At 45.9% G+C, this 20,609-nt stretch overlaps 1 protein-coding gene across 5 annotated transcripts in view; it reads right to left on the bottom strand.

The window, feature by feature from the left end:
• LOC118393245 (smoothelin-like) overlaps nucleotides 1-20,609 on the bottom strand; it is a 56,104-nt gene that overhangs the window by 10,529 nt on the left and 24,966 nt on the right. For all 5 annotated transcript variants that reach the window (XM_035785739.2, XM_035785734.2, XM_035785735.2 and 2 more), the window contains exons 7-8: nucleotides 422-616; nucleotides 47-122 (exon numbers count right to left, since the gene is read on the bottom strand). In XM_035785739.2, coding sequence (XP_035641632.1) covers nucleotides 47-122; nucleotides 422-616 — 271 coding nt within the window. The remainder of the gene's footprint in view (nucleotides 1-46; nucleotides 123-421; nucleotides 617-20,609) is intronic.

Below are 20,609 nucleotides of genomic sequence, written 5' to 3'. Positions count from 1 at the left end.
AGGGAAAGGACACGAGGTTGGTTAGTCTGGCTGTGGTCTCTCTCACCTCTCTTCCTCTTACGCAGATCTCTCATGGCTTGTCGGATCATCTTCCTCTCCTCAAAGTCCTTGGACTCATCCAGCTGTCGGAAAGAACAGGACAGACAGAAGGAATGAGAGTGGTAGGTCTTCAGACAAACTCAGTCATATAGCTACAAATACACACAGCACACTCACACAGAGTGTAGTGTACACACACAGACACACAGACACACAGACACACACTGAAATGTAAAGATATGACCTTTCCAAATATAAGTTCTCTCAGCAGATCAGATTAAACTCTTCACTAATACACAAAAACAACAACACCACATTGCAACACATTTACGTTTGGGGATTTGAGGACTGTAAGCATGTGTGATATGGGAGTGGGAAGTACCATTTTATCCAGGAGCTCCTCATCGTTGATGGCGGCCAGCTGTTCTGCAGTCAGTTTTCCGGAGCGTTCTTCGACTTTGGCCCGAGCGGCAGAAGAGCCGTTGGGTACAGTAGCCGGGGCCTGACAGCATGCCACCTGCACCGAGGGCTCCACTGCAAACACTGGCTCTGAGGCCATCACAGGCTCTGTCTCCATCTACACAGACAGAGAGAGAGAGAGAGAGAGAGGGCATGATTTTCATGTTATACAGCTTTTTAAATCAGGATTGGTATCCATTTTAGACTGTGAGTGCGAACAATTTTTTATCCTCAGCTGAGGGTCAATGTTAATTTCAGCACAGACATAAACAGATACAAAAGGTGGTCGATCATACTCAAATACCATTTTCCAGCTGGTGAGAAACCATGGGACCAGAACACACAAGGCCAGGGGAGGGACAGAAAAGGGAGGCTTCTGATCCGTCAACCCCTACAGCTGTGTTTACAGCAGTTTGCTGACATTTAGGGTGGAATGAGCACTGGAGGATTTCAGGAAAACTTCCTGGAACGTTTGGAGGTGGGAGGGGGAGCATGTACTCCAAGAATCAACTAGACTCAGCTGCGGGATGATTTGTACTGGAGTGGATGGTCGTGGGGCCGGAACATAATTATAAATAAGTTGTAGGCTGCAAATTGACCGCAAGAAGGCCAAACAGATAATATTTGACTAAAACAAAACCATTTCAAACCTTGTTTACATTTGTATTTGATCACGTGTCTCTATGCGTGGGTAATACTTGGGAACAGATTTACAAAATTAAAATCACTTGAAGCTGATTTGCTGGTGTTTTTTACTTGCAACAAAAAAAAGAAGGACATTTGAGGACTTGTGAGTCATCCGTTTCTCAAACTAGACACTCTAATGTACTTGTCCTCTTGCTCAGTTGTGCCTCCCACTCCTCTTTCTATTCTGGTTACAGTTTGTGCTGTTCTGTGAAGGTACACAGCGTTGTACGAGATCTTAAGTTTCTTGGCAATTTCTTGCATGGAATAGCCTTCATTTCTCAGAAAAATAATAGACGGACGAGTTTCAGAAGATAGTTATTTGTTTCCCGCCATTTTGAGCCTGTAATCGAACGCACAAATGCTGATGCTCCAGATACTCAATTAGTCTAAAGGCCAGTTTTATTGCCTCTTTAAATCAGAACAACAGTTTCCAGCTGTGCTAACATAATTGCAAAGGGGTTTTCTAATGATCAATTAGCCTTATAAAATGATAAACTTGGATTAGCTAACACAACATGCCATTGGAACACAGGAGTGATGGTTGCTGATAATGGACCTCTGTATGACTATGTAGATATTCCATTAAAAACCAGCCATTTCCAGCAACAATAGTCATTTTCAACATTAACAATGTCTACCCTGTATTTCTGATCAATTTTATGTTATTTTAATTTACAAAAAATGTGCTCTTCTTTCAAAAACAAGGACATTTCTAAGTGACCCCAAACTTTTGAACGATAGCGTACACACACACACACACACACACACACACACACACACACACACACACACACACACACACACACACACACACACACACACACACACACACACACACACACACACACACACACACACACACACACACACACACACACACACACACACACACACACACACACACACGCACACGCACACACGCACACTAGTGCCTTTGGAAAGTATTCAGACACCTTAACTTTAGCTACATTTTGTTACATTACAGACTTAATGTAAAATTATTATATATTTTTTAAAACCTCAGCAATCTACACGCAATACCCCATAATGACAAAGCCATTAGATTTTTTGTAAATGTATTAAAACCAAAAAAAAACAGAAAAACCTTATTTACATAAGTTTTTAGACCCGTTGCTATGAGACTTGAAATTGAGCTCAGATGCATCCTGTTTCCATTGATCATCCTTGAGATGCTCCTACAACTTCATTGGAGTCCACCTGTGGAAAATGTAATTCATTGGACATGATTTGGTAAGGCACACACCTGTCTATATAAGGTCCCACATTTGACAGTGCATGTCAGAGCAAAAACCAAGCCATGAGGTCACAGGAATTGTCAGTAGAGCTCAGAAACGGGATTGAGGCGAGGCACAGATCTGCGGAAGGGTACCAAAACATTTCCGCAGCATTGAAGGTCCCCTATCGTCTATCGGCTTTCTAATCGGCTTTCTATTTCAAAACAAAGCCTCCTTCACTCACGCCGCCATACTTACCCTAGTAAAACTGACTATCCTGCCGATCCTCGACTTCGGCGATGTCATCTACAAAATAGCTGCCAATACTCTACTCAGCAAACTGGATGCAGTCTATCATAGTGCCATCCGTTTTGTTACCAAATCACCTTATACCACCCACCACTGCGACCTGTATGCTTTAGTCGACTGGCCCTCGCTACATATTCATCGCCAGACCCACTGGCTCCAGCTCATCTATAAGTCTATGCTAGGTAAAGCTCCACCTTATCTCAGTTCACTGGTCACGATAACAACACCCACCCGTAGCACACGTTCCAGCAGGTATATCTCACTGATCATCCCCAAAGCCAACACCTCATTTGGCTGCCTTTCCTTCCAGTTCTCTGCTGCCAGTGACTGGAACGAATTGCAAAAATCGCTGAAGCTGGAGACTTTTATTTCCCTCACCAACTTTAAACATCAACTATCTGAGCAGCTAACTGATCGCTGCAGCTGTACATAGTCCATCTGTAAATAGCCCACCCAATCTACCTACCTCATCCCCATGCTGTTTTTATTAAAGGTAATGATTCAAATATTCCACCCTGAAACCATATAATTGTATGAAATCTTTAGAAACTATAATCTGATAATGTATGTAGTTTTCGTCAGAATTAGAACAAGGACCTTTTGCTCCTTTTTAGTATGTAAGCAGGGTGCAAGTGTGAAACAAAAGAGGAGCTATCGACAGACAAGTTGTACTACTGTGTTCCTTACAGGACATTCTGTCTCCACCCGTGGATGGGAGAAACTGTTAGGTTTGCAGAAGATTATGAAGCATGTTGCAGATTAAACAAACAATGTATCTGTGTAGTGGAAAAACACAGACTGTCTGAGCAAGGCGTGGCTTAAGATTTGAACTTGTTTGTGTGTGTGTTATAAAGACTGTGTTTGCATTCTTGACTTTAGAACGTTCTCGTGAATAAATTGTACGAGCCTTTTGCATAAACTGAGTCTTTGCCTAATTATTATTAATCCCAAGGTTTTACAAACAGAGAGATACAGCGGTTCGACGTCCCTGCCAAGCAACAGTTAGCTCACTCATCATTGGCCCTCTCAGTCTGTCTAAGCAGTATGATGAGGAACAGAGGGCTCATGTCATGTGACAGGAGTAAAGCACTACTTTGGCTATGGGCCTGTAGAGGTGCAATAATGTAAACTGTGTAGGATTGAATCCAGCTTAACTCCTATAGTAGTATACACACTACAGTACTGTAAAAGCACAAGTACATGGTCCAGGAGCAGATGGTGCACCTCAGTCAGTGCTGTTACAGACAGGAGAGATGTAGGCTTTTTGTGTGCTCCCACTGCTGATAGACGAATAAAGGAGATGAGACATGGACATAAACGCAGCACAGTCTTCCATTGAGACACCACTGGCTTTGTAACCATTTCTTTTAAGAGGCCATGAAGCCTATAGATAACACCTCTTAAATAGATTTTCATATGGTGCCACATGCCTTTTGCAGACTATAGAGGCTGGGCTGGGCTGGTCTGCTAGACTTTAATGCCTTTGTTGTAGATGTCCAGGTCCAGATTTAGCCCCAGACTGCTGGCACTGACCCCATCAGCCCCCCCATCCCCTCTCCTCCCAGAGAGACCAGCCAGGGAGAGGGTGCCCCCCAGCCCCAGTGCAGACAGAGCTGTGTGATCCAGGGTGGCCTCTGGTTCTGGAGGTCTGGACTGAGATTCAGGGGTCTGACCCATGGGACAGGTCAGAGTGAGAGCCACTTGACCGCAGTGGAATGTTATTGGACACAGCCCTGCATAAAAACACCAAAACAAACAGGGCCTCACTGGAACAGATGCTTGGACATTGTGGGGTTAGGGGTGAGGGAGTGAGGGAGAGGGGTGAGGGAGAGGACAGATCCACTTTAAATGTCTTGTTATATAATTAATTAGTGAATAGGGTTCCAGTTATAGTACCCTAGGGCAAGAGATGGGGTTATTTTCTTCTGTGAGAGTGGACATAGGTTAAGAGTGGCTGGTGTGCCTAACACTATGTCATTGTGTGACGTGTCCGTACACTTTTAGTACTGGGTTATATAAGAGCTGGGAAAAGAGAACCGCATCTCTAATTCATTGATGATTGGAAAGAGACAGGCTTTTTTGTCTTCTTTCATGGGCATGAGAGTGGACATTGTGCTAAGGGTGTCCGGTTGAGTCTAACACTACACCATTGAGAGTGTCCGTACACTCTAGACCTACGGGACTCGTTATGTAAGAGGTGTTGAGGCAGAGGTGGATCTATATAGTACGGCATTGTGAAGCGTAGGGGTCGGGTAAGATCAGCTTCCATGCATGCCAGTCATCTGTCAGTCTGTGACATGACTGAACTAAAGGAGAACAGCTTCCCTCTGGGTGGGAGAGGCCTGACGGACAGGAACAGCTGGTCTGGGAGCATTACTGGGCTAAGGACCCTGTCCAGCTGAATAATACCACATCAATTCCCTTCAATATCCCTCAAAATGTCATCAACATACAACAATAAACATACACTATAGAGCCAGGATGCTCTGTCACCCAGAGCAGCTCAGAATACATTACATTATTAGGAATAACAGACTTATATAATATAATATAATATATGCCATTTAGCTGACGCTTTTATCCAAAGCGACTTACAGTCATGTGTGCATACATTCTACGTATGGGTGGTCCCGGGAATCGAACCCACTACCCTGGCGTTACAAGCGCCATGCTCTACCAACTGAGCCACAGAAGGACCATAACTTGGCAAACTTTCACACACACCAATCTACAGCAACATACAGTATGATTTCCCAACCAACAGAGCAGAGAGGTCAACAGGTTTCATAGCCTCTGTGTCAGTGTTAGTGGTACCGGTGTTCAAATCAAAATCAAATGACATTTTATTTGTCACATACACATGGTTAGCAGATGTTAATGTGAGTGTAGCGAAATGCTTGTGCTTCTAGTTCCGACCATGCAGTAATATCTAACAAGTAATCTAACAATTTCCCAACTACTTATACACAGAAATGTAAAGGAATGAATAAGAATATGTACATAATACCAGACTAATACCATCAGAGTAATTTGAAGGTAAATAACATAGGACAGAGAGAGAGAGCCTCTACATTGTCAGCTCTTGGCTGGGTTCCCTTTACCCCAGTCAAAACAGGAGCAGAGCTGACCTTCTTGACCTGGACTACAGCAGGCTGCAGGGTTCAAGAGCAGTCTGACTGCCTCTAGAAGGCTGAGGAGCACATCAGGTCCAAGGGGGGGGTCTGATGGAGTGCCATTGGTGTGTCACATACCTGAGATGTAATCAGAGAGAGCACCCAGGCTGTGAACCATCAGTTGGCCACAGAGAAGGGTATGGTTCAGTATCTGACCAGGATATCCCAAATCAAATCGTAATGTCAAAGAGAGGTGAGGAGTTCCTAAAAGGCTGAAGGGTAGACCAAATCCAACACAATGTTAGGGACCTATTTTAGGAGGAGAGTTCCGCAGAGATCTTAGGAGCCCAGTGCTTGGGCAGTAGACCAGAGGCTTTCATCATGACCAGGCGGTTACTCAGAAGATTAAATGACAGCAAACAGGATACTTCTTCCCACCACAGGATGTGTGTCCCCTGACAGAACACGGAAACAAAGAAGAACACCTGCACAAACACTCAGGGCAGTGAGGGTACCTCCACAAACCCCAACATCCACCCAATAGGATTAATGCATATTAAAAACGCAGGTGTCACACACTCACAAGTGTCACACACTCACAGACAATGAGAGAGGGGCTGGCACGAAACAGTGAGAGAAGAGAGAGAAGGTCATGCTTTGTGGATGGGAGGGGATGATGTGGATGGGAGGGTATGATGTGGGATGATAGAGATCATGTTGGAACTGTCCTCATAAGTAGAGGGTGGAAAAAGACAGCAGGAGAGAAGGAGGGGCTACAGGCATGAAGGAGGGGCTAAAGGAAGGAGGGGCTAAAGGCAAGCAGACAAAGCTGGCGAGATGATTGGTTACGGTTAAATCCCCTTCTTCACAATGATACCCCTAACCCGGAGATGTAACCAGACATCTGTACTGACAATGTGCTCTAATCTGCTGTCAAGCTGAACACTAAAACCATAAACTAACCTAGACTGATCAGATGCTTATTATAGATGCGAAAACTTGTCATCCAAGATTAGAGGAAAATCTAAGCATCAAAGAGGGATAGGGAAGAGAGTGTCAGTAAAGAATAAGAGGCTGGAACTGATTCTAAATATTTTGTCAGGAGGGGATCCATACAGGCATAGAGAGAGAGAGGCATACCATGCTGTTGCTGTGAGAGATGCCTCCTAGTCCTATCAGTGAGGAAGTGGAAGAAGAACGACGTGTGGCAAAGGTGGGACAGTGTGGGACTGGTGTGGCATCAGGTTCACAATCTTGTCCATCGGGTGTTTTAGGGCTGAGGGGTGTGCTGGATGGAAGTTGGAGGTCATTGGGAGTCCTGGGTGTTGGCTCCGGGACGAAGGCTGTGTAAGGTGGTGGTTCAGGCAGGCCCAGGGTCTGACACAGAGCCTCCACCTGGCGGGCCAGCCTCTCCTGCTGGATACGCAGCCTCAAGTTCTCCTCCTGCAGAACTGCCAAAGCTGTAGACAGAGGAGCCACACGTGCTGCAGCCTCCTCGAGCCGTGCATCCACCCGCTTCCCAAAGGCCTGCAGGTCACTGTGGATCTCCCCCACGGCACAGCGCAGTGTCAGCTCCAGCCCACACTCACCACCATCACTCTCCTCCTCCTCAGCCTGATCTTGGGCTAGCAGGTCACCAATCACCTCCTCCAAACCAGACTCCGCACACAGGCTGTCTGGATTGCCCGCCAGGGGCTGTGGAGCCTCTGAGGCCGACAGGAAGTCCAGGTTCACTCCAGGCATGGTGGGTAACTGCTCTCAATATCAAAAGTCACACCGAAGGTCGTATCTCATTACAATGAGATGCAAAGTCCCTCTCTTTCAACTAAGCGCTAGGAACCAAATCGAGCTCTAAGAGTTAAACAATCCAAGAGCAATGTTGGTTGAGTTTTCAGTACGTATCCCCTGGGAGAAGAGGACAGTATCTCTCTGTCTGCCTGTTTATAGAGACCCTCCAAAACAACTCTAGTTCTTTATACCCCCTACAAATCCCAGACAGCCAATGAGCATTCACAGAATCCCGTTTCCATGGCAGCAGAGGCCCCCACCCCTTTGTTTCCCTCAGGTGCCATAGACATGTGTATTTATTTATCACTAGCCCCATCTATTATTCCACTGAGTCAGTCAGGGCCTGGGTGTCTGGTGGGGGGCCGGAGGGGAAATACGTGTGACAACAATTCATAACCCCCCTCAACTCCCCATTTATTTAGAACCCTTGTCCTTCACACCTCGATTGGCAGGCGACTGGGGTTTGGATGGGGCTGTGTCTGTGTCTGGCCGACTGAGAGGGCCGACAGAATTTTACTCAAAGTGTTTGACAGCAGCCTCTCAGGCTTGACATTATGAGTCAGTTGAGCTGCATGTGTCAGGTCAGAGGACAGGTCACCAAGGGTTAGGAGAACCTAAGAAGCACACCGAGCTGTGAGAGAGAGACAGAGGGTGGTCAATGTGGTGGGCTATAGACAACCTGAACCTGGTTCTGGTTGACCCTGGCCGTAGGGAAGGCTCTTGTTAAATGCCAGCTGCTCACGGCCGTGTGCTTGCTTTGGAACTTGCTGATAGAAAATAATATCACAGTGGTCTGACCAGCTGCTGTAACGTGTGCATTCTTCAAGTGCTTTGTGTGTCAAGTTGAATGCTTTGAGAGAGTGTTGAACAGTCTGTGTTCAACATATGAATGTGTGCCTCCAGCATGCATTTGTGTGTATGTATGGAATGGTTATAACCATTCCAATTTTAGAAAATTACAGCACGATAGGTATGCATGAATCAAATAATCTGAACTCAAACTACAGTGATCTACAGTGATATCAGGTGAACAAGGCTAGCGCAACACAAGCAAGCCCTCTTAGCACGTAATGTTGTTCTTAATCTCTGATACACACACCTAAATGGTGCTTAAGCAATATAGCTAAAACTGTGTTCACTGAAAACCAGCATTTTTGTAGTTATTTGGCATGGTGGTTTCCAGGGTTGGGTTCAGTTACGTTTCAATTCAGAAAGTAAACACAATTCTTATTCTAATTCAAAATGTTCCTAATTGAAAAGCATTGATGAGAATTGGAAATGGAATATCATTGTACTTCCTGAATTGACTGTAATTTAAATGGAACTTCCCCAACCCTGGTGATTTAATCAAACCCCTAGGCATTCCTTAATATTGTTATTGAGTGTGTAACTGAACTGCTGATCCTGGGATTTAGAGGACAGCAGAACAGCTTCCAGGAACGGGGAGCAGGCCAGGGAGACTGTGGCCAGGCAGGCCAGGGAGACTGTGGCCAGGCAGGCCAGGGAGACTGTGGCCAGGCAGGCCAGGGAGACTGTGGCCAGGCAGGCCAGGGAGACTGTGGCCAGGCAGGCCAGGGAGACTGTGGCCAGGCAGGCCAGGAGAAGTGGGTCAGACCCTATCAAGGACATCACTTTAGTCAGGCGCACACACACACGCAGACGCACGCACACGCACATCTGAACACCGCAACAAGGTTTGTGTTTGTGTGTGTGTGTGTGTGTGCGTGTGTGTGTCTGTCAAAACACAGTCTGTTTTGTTTGTGCATATGTGAGCATGTGTGTTGGAGAGGGAGAGCGAGAAAGAGGCAGAGGGATAAATAGAGACAGAGAGAGCATGTGTTGTGCATGTGAATGTTCTCTATATCTCTGAATGTTATGTATCTGTATAATAAGCAAGGGACTGTATTCATGCCCTAAGGCACACCTGTGTAAATCAGAGAAGTGACAATGTCTTCGATCGTTGTGACTGGAGGTCGACCTATTAATCAAAATGGCTTATTTCAAGTTTTCATAACAATCGGTAATCAGCCTTTTTGGACGCCGACTAAATTGCAATCCACGAGGAGACTGTGTGGCAGGCTGACCACCTGTTACGCGAGTGCAGCATCAAAAGGACCTTGTGGCTGCAAGGAGCCAAGGTAAGTTGCTAGCTAGCATTAAACTTATTTTATAAAAACAATCAATCTTCACATAATCACTAGTTAACTACACATGGTTGATGATATTACTAGGTTAACTAGCTTGTCCTGCGTTGCATATAATCAATGCGGTGCCTGTTAATTTATCATTGAATCACAGCCTACTTCAACTTGATGATTTAACAAAAGCGCATTCGCGAAAAAAGCACAATCGTTGCAATAATGTACCTAACCATAAACATCAATACCTTTCTTAAAATCAGTACACAAGTATATTTTTTAAACCTGTTATGTAGTTAAAAAAATAAATTCATGTTAGCAGGCAATATTAACTAGGGAAATTGTATCACTTCTCTTGCAGTTTGGGCTACCTAGCTCATTGTGAACTGTTGAAAGGCCATTTATTCCTAACAAAGACCGTAATTAATTTGACAGAATTTTACATAATTATGACATAAGGTTGTGCAATGTAACAGTAATATTTAGACTTTGGGCTGCCACCCGTTTGATAAAATATGTAACGCTGGGCCTCCCGGGTGACGCAGTGGTTAAGGGCGCTGTACTGCAGCGCCAGCTGTGCCATCAGAGACTCTGGGTTCGCGCCCAGGCTCTGTCGTAACCGGGAGGTCCGTGGGGCGATGCACAATTGGCCTAGCGTCGCCCGGGTTAGGGAGGGCTTGGCCGATAGGGATGTCCTTGTCTCATCGCGCACCAGCGACTCCTGTGGCGGGCCGGGCGCAGTGTGCGCTACCCAAGGTTGCCAGGTGCACGGTGTTTCCTCCGACACATTGGTGCGGCTGGCTTCCGGGTTGGATGCGCGCTGTGTTAAGAAGCAGTGCGGCTTGGTTGGGTTGTGTATCGGAGGACGCATGACTTTCAACCTTCGTCTCTCCCGAGCCCGTACGGGAGTTGTAGCGATGAGACAAGATAGTAGCTACTAAAACAATTGGATACCACGAAATTGGGGAGAAAAAGGGGTAAAAACTATAAATATATATATAAAAACATATGTAATGCTTCCGTATTTCACTGAAAGAATAAATGTTTTGTTTTCGAAATGAGAGTTTATGGATTTGACCATATTAAAGGCTCGTATTTCTGTTTGTTTATTATAATTAAGTATATTCACATGCACAACACATGCTCCTCCAAAGGCTAACTCTCTAGCCCTCGCTATCTCCTTGCTTGCTAATTCGGCATGCTAACTGCTAGCTTGTTTAACCCAGGTCCGCTAACTACTACCTTGTTTACCCCGGCCTGCTAATCTGTTAGCTTGTTAGCACAGGCCTGCTAACCGTCTGCATCGCAGTGGCCCATATGTACTTTCTATCTCTTCCCGATTTTTAAAATTTGTTTATACCTTCCGGAAACCTGCCTCACCCAATGTGATACGGAATCGCTATTATTTTTAATTTTTAGAACACACTCAAGAACCTCCAGAAGCTAACCAGCTAACTAGCTACAAGCTATTTAGTCATTGTTCGTTTTTTAAAAATCTGGATAACACTCGCCAGTCCAGCCCCCCTGCCCCATCCACCGCTGCCCCTGGACTCTGATCACTTGGCTACATAGCTGATGCATGCTGGACTGTCCATTAATCACGGTACTCCATTCTGCTTGTTTGTTTTATCTGTCGGCCCCGTTGCCTAGTCAATGCAATTTTACCTGCTGTTGTTATGCTAGCTGATTAGCTGTTGTCTCACCCACTGTTTTAGCTAGCTTTCCCAATTCAACACCTGTGATTACTGTATGCCTCGCTGTATGTCTCTCTCAAATGTCAATATGCCTTGTATACTGTTGCTCAGGTTAGTTATCATTGTTTTAGTTCACAATGGAGCCCCTAGTCCCACTCCTCATACCCCTGATACCTCCTTTGTCCCACCGCCCACATATGCGGTGACCTCACCCATCACAACCAGCATGTCCAGAGATAAAACTTCTCTCATCATCACCCAGTGCCTGGGCTTACCTCCGCCGTACCCGCACCCCACCATACCCCTGTCTGCGCATTATGCCCTGAATATATTCTACCATGCCCAGAAACCTGCTCCTCTTATTCTCTGTCCCCAACGCTCTAGGCGACCAGTTTTGATAGCCTTTAGCCGCACCCTCATACTACTCCTTCTCTGTTCCGCGGGTGATGTGGAGGCCCTGCATGTCCCCAGGCCCTGCATGTCCCCAGGCACCCTCATTTGTTGACTTCTGTGATCGAAAAAGCCTTGGTTTCATGCATGTCAACATCAGAAGCCTCCTCCCTAAGTTTGTTTTACTCACTGCTTTAGCACACTCTGCTAACCCTGATGTCCTTGCCGTGTCTGAATCCTGGCTCAGGAAGGCCACCAAAATTCAGAGATTTCCATACCCAACTAAAACATCTTCCGTCAAGATAGAACTGCCAAAGGGGGAGGAGTTGCAGTCTACTGCAGAGATAGCCTGCAAAGTAATGTCATACTTTCCAGGTCCATACCCAAACAGTTCGAACTACTAATTCTGAAAATTACTCTCTCCAGAAATAAGTCTCTCACTGTTGCTGCCTGCTACCGACCCCCCCTCAGCTCCCAGCTGTGCCCTGGACACCATTTGTGAATTGATCGCCCCCCCATCTAGCTTCAGAGTTTGTTCTGTTAGGTGACCTAAACTGGGATATGCTTAACACCCCGGCAGTCCTACAATCTAAGCTAGATGCCCTCAATCTCACACAAATCATCAAGGAACCCACCAGGTACAACCCTAACTCTGTAAGCAAGGGCACCCTCATAGACGTCATCCTGACCAACTGGCCCTCCAAATACACCTCCGCTGTCTTCAACCAGGATCTCAGCGACCACTGCCTCATTGCCTGTATCCGCTACAGTGCCGCAGTCAAACGACCACCCCTCATCACTGTCAAACGCTCCCTAAAACACTTCTGTGAGCAGGCCTTTCTAATCGACCTGGCCCGGGTATCCTGGAAGGACATTGACCTCATCCCGTCAGTTGAGGATGCCTGGTCATTCTTTAAGAGTAACTTCCTCACCATTTTAGATAAGCATGCTCCGTTCAAAAAATGCAGATCTAAGAACAGATACAGCCCTTGGTTCACTCCAGACCTGACTGCCCTCGACCAGCACAAAAACATCCTGTGGCGGACTGCAATAGCATCGAACAGTCCCCGCGATATGCAACTGTTCAGGGAAGTCAGGAACCAATACACGCAGTCAGTCAGGAAAGCTAAGGCCAGCTTCTTCAGGCAAAAGTTTGCATCCTGTAGCTCCAACTCCAAAAAGTTCTGGGACACTGTGAAGTCCATGGAGAACAAGAGCACCTCCTCCCAGCTGCCCACTGCACTGAGGGTAGGGAACACGGTCACCACCGACAAATCCATGATTATCGAAAATTTCAACAAGCATTTCTCAATGGCTAGCCATGCCTTCCGCCTGGCTACTCCTACCTCGGCCAACAGCTCCGGCCCCCCCGCAGCTCCTCGCCCAAGCCTCTCCAGGTTCTCCTTTACCCAAATCCAGATAACAGATGTTCTGAAAGAGCTGCAAAACCTGGACCCGTATAAATCAGCTGGGCTTGACAATCTGGACCCTCTATTTCTGAAACTATCCGCCGCCATTGTCGCAACCCCTATTACCAGCCTGTTCAACCTCTCTTTCATATCGTCTGAGATCCCCAAGGATTGGAAAGCTGCTGCAGTCATCCCCCTCTTCAAAGGGGGAGACACCCTGGACCCAAACTGTTACAGACCTATATCCATTCTGCCCTGCCTATCTAAGGTCTTTGAAAGCCAAGTCAACAAACAGGTCACTGACCATCTCGAATCCCACCGTACCTTCTCCGCTATGCAATCTGGTTTCCGAGCCGGTCACGGGTGCATCTCAGCCACACTCAAGGTACTAAACGATATCATAACCGCCATCGATAAAAGACAGTACTGTGCAGCCATCTTCATCGACCTTGCCAAGGCTTTCGACTCTGTCAATCACCAGATTCTTATCGGCAGACTCAGTAGCCTCGGTTTTTTGGATGACTGCCTTGACTGGTTCACCAATTACTTTTCAGACAGAGTTCAGTGTGTCAAATCGGAGGGCATGCTGTCCAGGCCTCTGGCAGTCTCTATGGGGGTGCCACAGGGTTCAATTCTCGGGCCGACTCTTTTCTCTGTATATATCAATGATGTTGGTCTTGCTGCGGGCGATTCCTTGATCCACCTCTACGCAGACGACACCATTCTATATACTTTCGGCCCGTCATTGGACACTGTGCTATCTAACCTCCAAACGAGTTTCAATGCCATACAACACTCCTTCCGTGTCCTCAAACTGCTCTTAAACGCTAGTAAAACCAAATGCATGCTTTTCAACCGATCGCTGCCTGCACCCGCATGCCCGACTAGCATCACCCCACTGGATGGTTCCGACCTTGAATATGTGGACACCTATAAGTACCTAGGTGTCTGGCTAGACTGCAAACTCTCCTTCCAGACCCATATCAAACATCTCCAATCGAAAATCAAATCAAGAGTCGGCTTTCTATTCCGCAACAAAGCCTCCTTCACTCACGCTGCCAAGCTTACCCTAGTAAAACTGACTATCCTACCGATCCTCAACTTTAGCGATGTCATCTACAAAATCGCTTCCAACACTCTACTCAGCAAACTGGATGCAGTTTATCACAGTGCCATCCGTTTTGTCACTAAAGCACCTTATACCACCCACCACTGCGACTTGTATGCTCTAGTCGGCTGGCCCTCGCTACATATTCGTCGCCAGACCCACTGGCTCCAGGTCATCTACAAGGCCATGCTAGGTAAAGCTCCGCCTTATCTCAGTTCACTGGTCACGATGGCAACACCCATCCGTAGCACGCGCTCCAGCAGGTGTATCTCACTGATCATCCCTAAAGCCAACACCTCATTCGGCCGCCTTTCATTCCAGTACTCTGCTGCCTGTGACTGGAATGAATTGCAAAAATCGCTAAAGTTGGAGACTTTTATCTCCCTCACCAACTTCAAACATCAGCTATCTGAGCAGCTAACCGATCGCTGCAGCTGTACATAATCTATTGGTAAATAGCCCACCCATTTTCACCTACCTCATCCCCACAGTTTTTATTTATTTACTTTTCTGCTCTTTTGCACACCAATATCTCTACCTGTACATGATCATCTGATCATTTATCACTCCAGTGTTATTCTGCAATATTGTAATTATTCGCCTACCTCCTCATGCCTTTTGCACACATTGTATATAGACTCCCCTTTTTTTCTACTGTGTTATTGACTTGTTAATTGTTTACTCCATGTGTAACTCTGTGTTGTCTGTTCACACTGCTAAGCTTTATCTTGGCCAGGTCGCAGTTGCAAATGAGAACTTGTTCTCAACTAGCCTACCTGGTTAAATAAAGGTGAAATAAAAAAATTTAAAAAAAAGTATATGATTTGATATTTGATAGAGCAGTCTGACTGAGCGGTGGTAGGCAGCAGCAGGCTCGTAAGCATTCATTCAAACAGCAGCTCTTAGCAATGATTGGATGCACAGCTCTGTTTATGACTTAAAGCCTATCAACTCCTGAGATTAGGCTGGCAATACTAAAGTGCCTATAAGAACATCCAATAGTCAAAGGTATATGAAATACAAATTGTACAGAGAGAAATAGTCCTATAATTCCTATAATAATTACAAACTCAAACATCTTACATGGGAATATTGAAGACTCATGTTAAAAGGAACCATCAGCTTTCATATGTTCTCATGTTCTGAGCAAGGAACTTAAACGTTAGCTTTTTTTTACATGGCACATATTGCACTTTTACTTTCTTCTCCAAAACTGTGTTTTTGCATTATTTAAACCAAATTGAACATGTTTCATTATTTATTTGAGACTAAATTGATTTTATAAATGTATTATATTAAGTTAAAATAAGCTTTCACTGTTCATTCAGTATGGTTGTAATTGTCATTTATTACAAAAATATATATAAAAATAATCAGATTAATCGATATCGGCTTGTTTTGGTCCTCCAATAATCGGTATCGGTGTTGAAAAATCATATTCGGTCGACCTCTAGTTGTGACCCCACTGCAGTTATTTACAAGAGAGTGTCTAAAAATAGTCAGCAGCTTAATCCAGAACACACCAATAAACCTCAGCTGGGACTTCACCCTGGCCCCCCCTCCAGAGAAGAACAGCACAATGAGATAAATGATCTCAGGCCACAGCTTTAAGTCATATAGCCATAAAACACCAGGGATAAAGCAGTAACACACTGCATCTGACTTACGGCTCCACTAACAAAATCCACAGACCAGGATCATCTCCAAAATAGTCAGAGACCTCATCTCTCTCTCCCTTTCTCCTGTCCTCCATAAAAGCCCTGTACAGGGGCCATATACTAGGGAACATGTGTGCTGGTTGGGTAACCCGTGCTCAGTGTTTGTTCAGGCTGTGCTGACAATAGGGAGATTAGTGTGCTGTATGACAGTGAGTAGCCAGGACTGACAGTTGATCATTCACTGTGGGACCGTGGCCATAAACCCCTGTCTAGCGTTACCAGCGTGACCCAGGGCTCTGCTGTAATCGCCATGCCCACTGGAGTGCCACTGCTTGTCCGTCGTCGCCGCAGAGATAGAACGAAGGCCAATTACCATTATTTATCATCTCTCCCCAACCCGCTTCTTGCTCGCTTTCTTCAGAGTTGATGCATTTTTATTATTCTGCCCATTGTAAGATTCAATGCTAACTTAGCTGCATTATCCCAGTCGAAAAGCCTATCTGAACCTGAGCCGTCATTAAGTAACTGGTTGTGTATAGGGGTGATAACAATGATAAGGTTTGAGTACATACCACCAGAGAGGAGCAGAGGACCACCCACACAGATCACAAACAGTATGTGTACCCCATGACTGCTCCTTTACCAAACACCAATAAAGACTAACTCATCCAAAACAACCCTCTTATCACACAGCTTTGATTGCAAGACCTCCATAATAGGACTGTTCCATCAGTGTGTATACAACCCTACGATCCTATAGAGGACAGAGGAATGTGAATGAGGATCAATGTCAATGCCTTGTCATGACATTTCCCTCTTTGGGTACAGCACGCCCCATCCCCCTCTCCCTGTCTCCTACAACCAGGCTGCTGTGGTCAGAGAGAGGTCGTAAATTCCTGGAGGAGATTATCTCCTCATGGCCACAGTATAGCGAGAGAGTAGAGTTTTCATAGAAGAGAACAAAGGAATTTCTTCCACCTCACAGAACTTGAGGTCCGAACAACATGTGTGTTCCGGAGAAGGTATAAAAGATCGGTGAAGAATCCAGCTACGAACTGGTCCGTTTGGTGCAATTTTGTGGAGCTCATGGGAGACAGTGCGGCCACATTACCATAAGGCTGTTTATTTAATCATCTCAGATATGAGGTTTACATCTAATTGTTGTATAAGATGAATGAGTGAAGATGATACTGTTGCAGATAACCAACAATTTACGACGTTTGGAATGAGACTAACGTGAGGTAAAGAAGAATTCATTCATCAGAAGACTATTGATCAGATATGAAAATATCTGAAAAGTTATATGAGGAAAATTATAACTTTGTTATCTGAATATTTTCCTTGGTGCCGCGACTTCCTAGTTAATTACAGTTACATGATTAATCAGTTTAATCGCGTAATAATAATTACAGAGAGTCATCTGATAAAGATTCATCTTCAGTTTAATGATGCCAAAGACACGACAGCCAATCCAGACAAATCCATCGTCCATCATTGTCACACACCCTTGAACTTCCATGGGCCAAAGAGACTATGTGGGACAGGTGGTGGGGCCTAGACCCAGGACAGAGGTACAGTGCAGCAGCCCTGCTTGATGCTAACCTAGAGCGAGAATAGCATCTGCCAGCTTCCCTTCACAAATCTCATTAGCAGAGTTATTTCCACGTGTCTCTAATAACCTGAATAAGCCCGGCTGATATACCATGCTGGTTGCTTTGGCTGAAAAAGTGTCCCCTGTTTGCCTACACAAAAAGGAACACGTCTTGTGCTCTTATTCACAAACACATTCTAAACCTCAACACATGGTCTCAGTACCTGGAAACAAGGACAAGTGCACATATGTAGCGCAACTGTCTTGGTGTAAGTCCTTACAAAAAGGACATCAAAATAATCCAATGGTCGTATCCATGACTTTCACAACGAGCCACCAAAGTTTACCACTGAAAATGGGAAATGTTTTCAATTAAATTGTAACACATCACATACACAGACATGCAAGCCTCTCGACCAGAGTTACCTATTAGTCCTGATTATGCCTAGCACGGGTCAAGCATACACCTCATCTTCAGTAGAATGAATACATGTCTTCTTGCCCCTTCGTCTGGCTCAGTCTGTCTGTGTGTAACTGCAGGGTTAACTGATAGAGACAGTCTCTCTGCAACATCTTTCATCCCCCCCTCCCAGCCCCAATCCCAGGCAGCGTCCTCCCAGCCCAGCCCTGATCCCCTAACCAGATTACTGCTCCGCTCTACATGGGGGGGTGGAATAGAAAACCATTAAGGAGGTAGGAAACTAGACTACACTTTTCCCTTACCCTACATTCACTTCCCTTCATTCACTCATGATAGAGCTTTTTCATTTTAAGAAGTGTAACTTTCATCTGAATTGTAACATTCTGTCATTAACAGTGCATGTTCAAATGTATAGCAAATAACACGTTTTCATATAAAACATTTTAAAAAGACTATAGTAAGTGCCTATTACAGTAGGTGCTGCAAAGTAACAGGGTTATTTCTTAAGCCAGACATAAATCCCCTTGTGACAGGGGCAATAGAAGATTGTTGTGTGCAACAGGGAGAGGCAATTGAGAAAATGAAAATGTATGGGTAACATGATTGACATGTTATGATCATACCCACTCAGTTTCCCACCACAAAACACCAGGAAATTACCAAAAAGAGTAGAACCAGCTCACATGCTTTTACTATATGATTTGACTATTGGATTCAATGTTAGGTTCAAAGTTTCTTTTTAAAATATATATTTTGTAAGGAATAGATTCAGCACATTAAAACAAGAGTTTAGTTCACATGACTGAATTATCTTAAAATGTGGGACAGACGTAGATCAATCAATAATCACATAAAACAAATAATAATCTTCAGAAATGACTGTCAGAGCATCTAGGGCTTTACAATGATGGTGAAATGTTGGAATTAAGTGGGTTCAAATATTCCTAGAAATGACACAGGGTTGATTGAGGGACTTGTGAATTTGCTGAATTTTGCAAATGTATTGAATGTGGTATATAAAAGGTCACATAATTTATAGAACAGGCTTTTAAAATGCCATATTGGTGCACAATTTCTACTGAAAAATATCATAGGTACGCAAAAGGCACCCATTTTGTGGAAGGACCCCTGTGTCATCATCTAGTTGAGTGGCTCGGACTGTAGAGAGGTGGCATGGGACTGTAGGGAGGTAGCGTGGACTGTAGGGAGGTAGCATGGACTGTAGGGAGGTAGCATGGACTGTAGGGAGGTAGCGTGGACTGTAGGGAGGTAGCGTGGACTGTAGGGAGGTAGCGTGGACTGTAGGGAGGTAGCGTGGACTGTAGGGAGGTAGCGTGGACTGTAGGGAGGTAGCGTGGACTGTAGGGAGGTAGCGTGGACTGTAGGGAGGTAGCATGGACTGTAGGGAGGTAGCGTGGACTGTAGGGAGGTAGCGTGGACTGTAGGGAGGTAGCGTGGACTGTAGGGAGGTAGCGTGGACTGTAGGGAGGAGCGTGGACTGTAGGGAGGTAGCGTGGACTGTAGGGAGGAGCGTGGACTGTGGACTGTGGACTGTAGGGAGGAGCGTGGACTGTAGGGAGGTAGCGTGGACTGTAGGGAGGTAGCGTGGACTGTAGGGAGGTAGCATGGACTGTAGGGAGGTAGCGTGGACTGTAGGGAGGTAGCGTGGACTGTAGGGAGGTAGCATAGACTGTAGGGAGGTAGCATAGACTGTAGGGAGGTAGCGTGGACTGTAGAGAGGTAGCATGGACTGTAGGGAGGTAGCATGGACTGTAGGGAGGTAGCGTGGACTGTAGGGAGGTAGCGTGGACTGTAGGGAGGTAGCATGGACTGTAGGGAGGTAGCGTGGACTGTAGGGAGGTAGCGTGGACTGTAGGGAGGTAGCATGGACTGTAGGGAGGTAGCATGGACTGTAGGGAGGTAGCGTGGACTGTAGGGAGGTGGCATGGGACTGTAGGGAGGTGGCATGGACTGTAGGGAGGTAGCATGGACTGTAGGGAGGTAGCATGGACTGTAGGGAGGTAGCATGGACTGTAGGGAGGTAGCGTGGACTGTAGGGAGGTGGCATGGGACTGTAGGGAGGTGGCACAGACTGTAGGGAGTTGGCATAGAATGTAGAGAGGTGGCATAGACTGTAGAGAGGTGGCATAGACTGTAGGGAGATGGCATAGACTGTAGGGAGGTGGCATGGGACTGTAGGGAGGTAGCGTAGACTGCAGGGAGATGGCATGGACTGCAGGGAGTAGGCATGACCTGTAGGGAGGTGGCACAGACTGTAGGGAGTTGGAATAGAATGTAGAGAGGTGGCATAGACTGTAGAGAGGTGGCATAGACTGTAGGGTGGTGGCATGGGACTGTAGGGAGTTGGCATGGGACTGTAGGGAGGTGGCATGAGACTGTAGGGAGGTAGCATGGGACTGTAGGGAGGTAGCATGGGACTGTAGGGAGGTGGCATGGGACTGTAGGGAGGTGGCATGGGACTGTAGGGAGGTGGCATGGGACTGTAGGGAGGTGGCATGGGACTGTAGGGAGGTAGCATGTGACTGTAGGGAGGTGTCATGGGACTGTAG

Source organism: Oncorhynchus keta, chromosome 14, assembly GCF_023373465.1.
Source record: "Oncorhynchus keta strain PuntledgeMale-10-30-2019 chromosome 14, Oket_V2, whole genome shotgun sequence".
Lineage (NCBI taxonomy): Eukaryota > Metazoa > Chordata > Actinopteri > Salmoniformes > Salmonidae > Oncorhynchus > Oncorhynchus keta.
The sequence above is the reverse complement of the archived record's forward strand: the minus strand, read 5'-3'. Positions and strand labels throughout refer to the sequence as shown.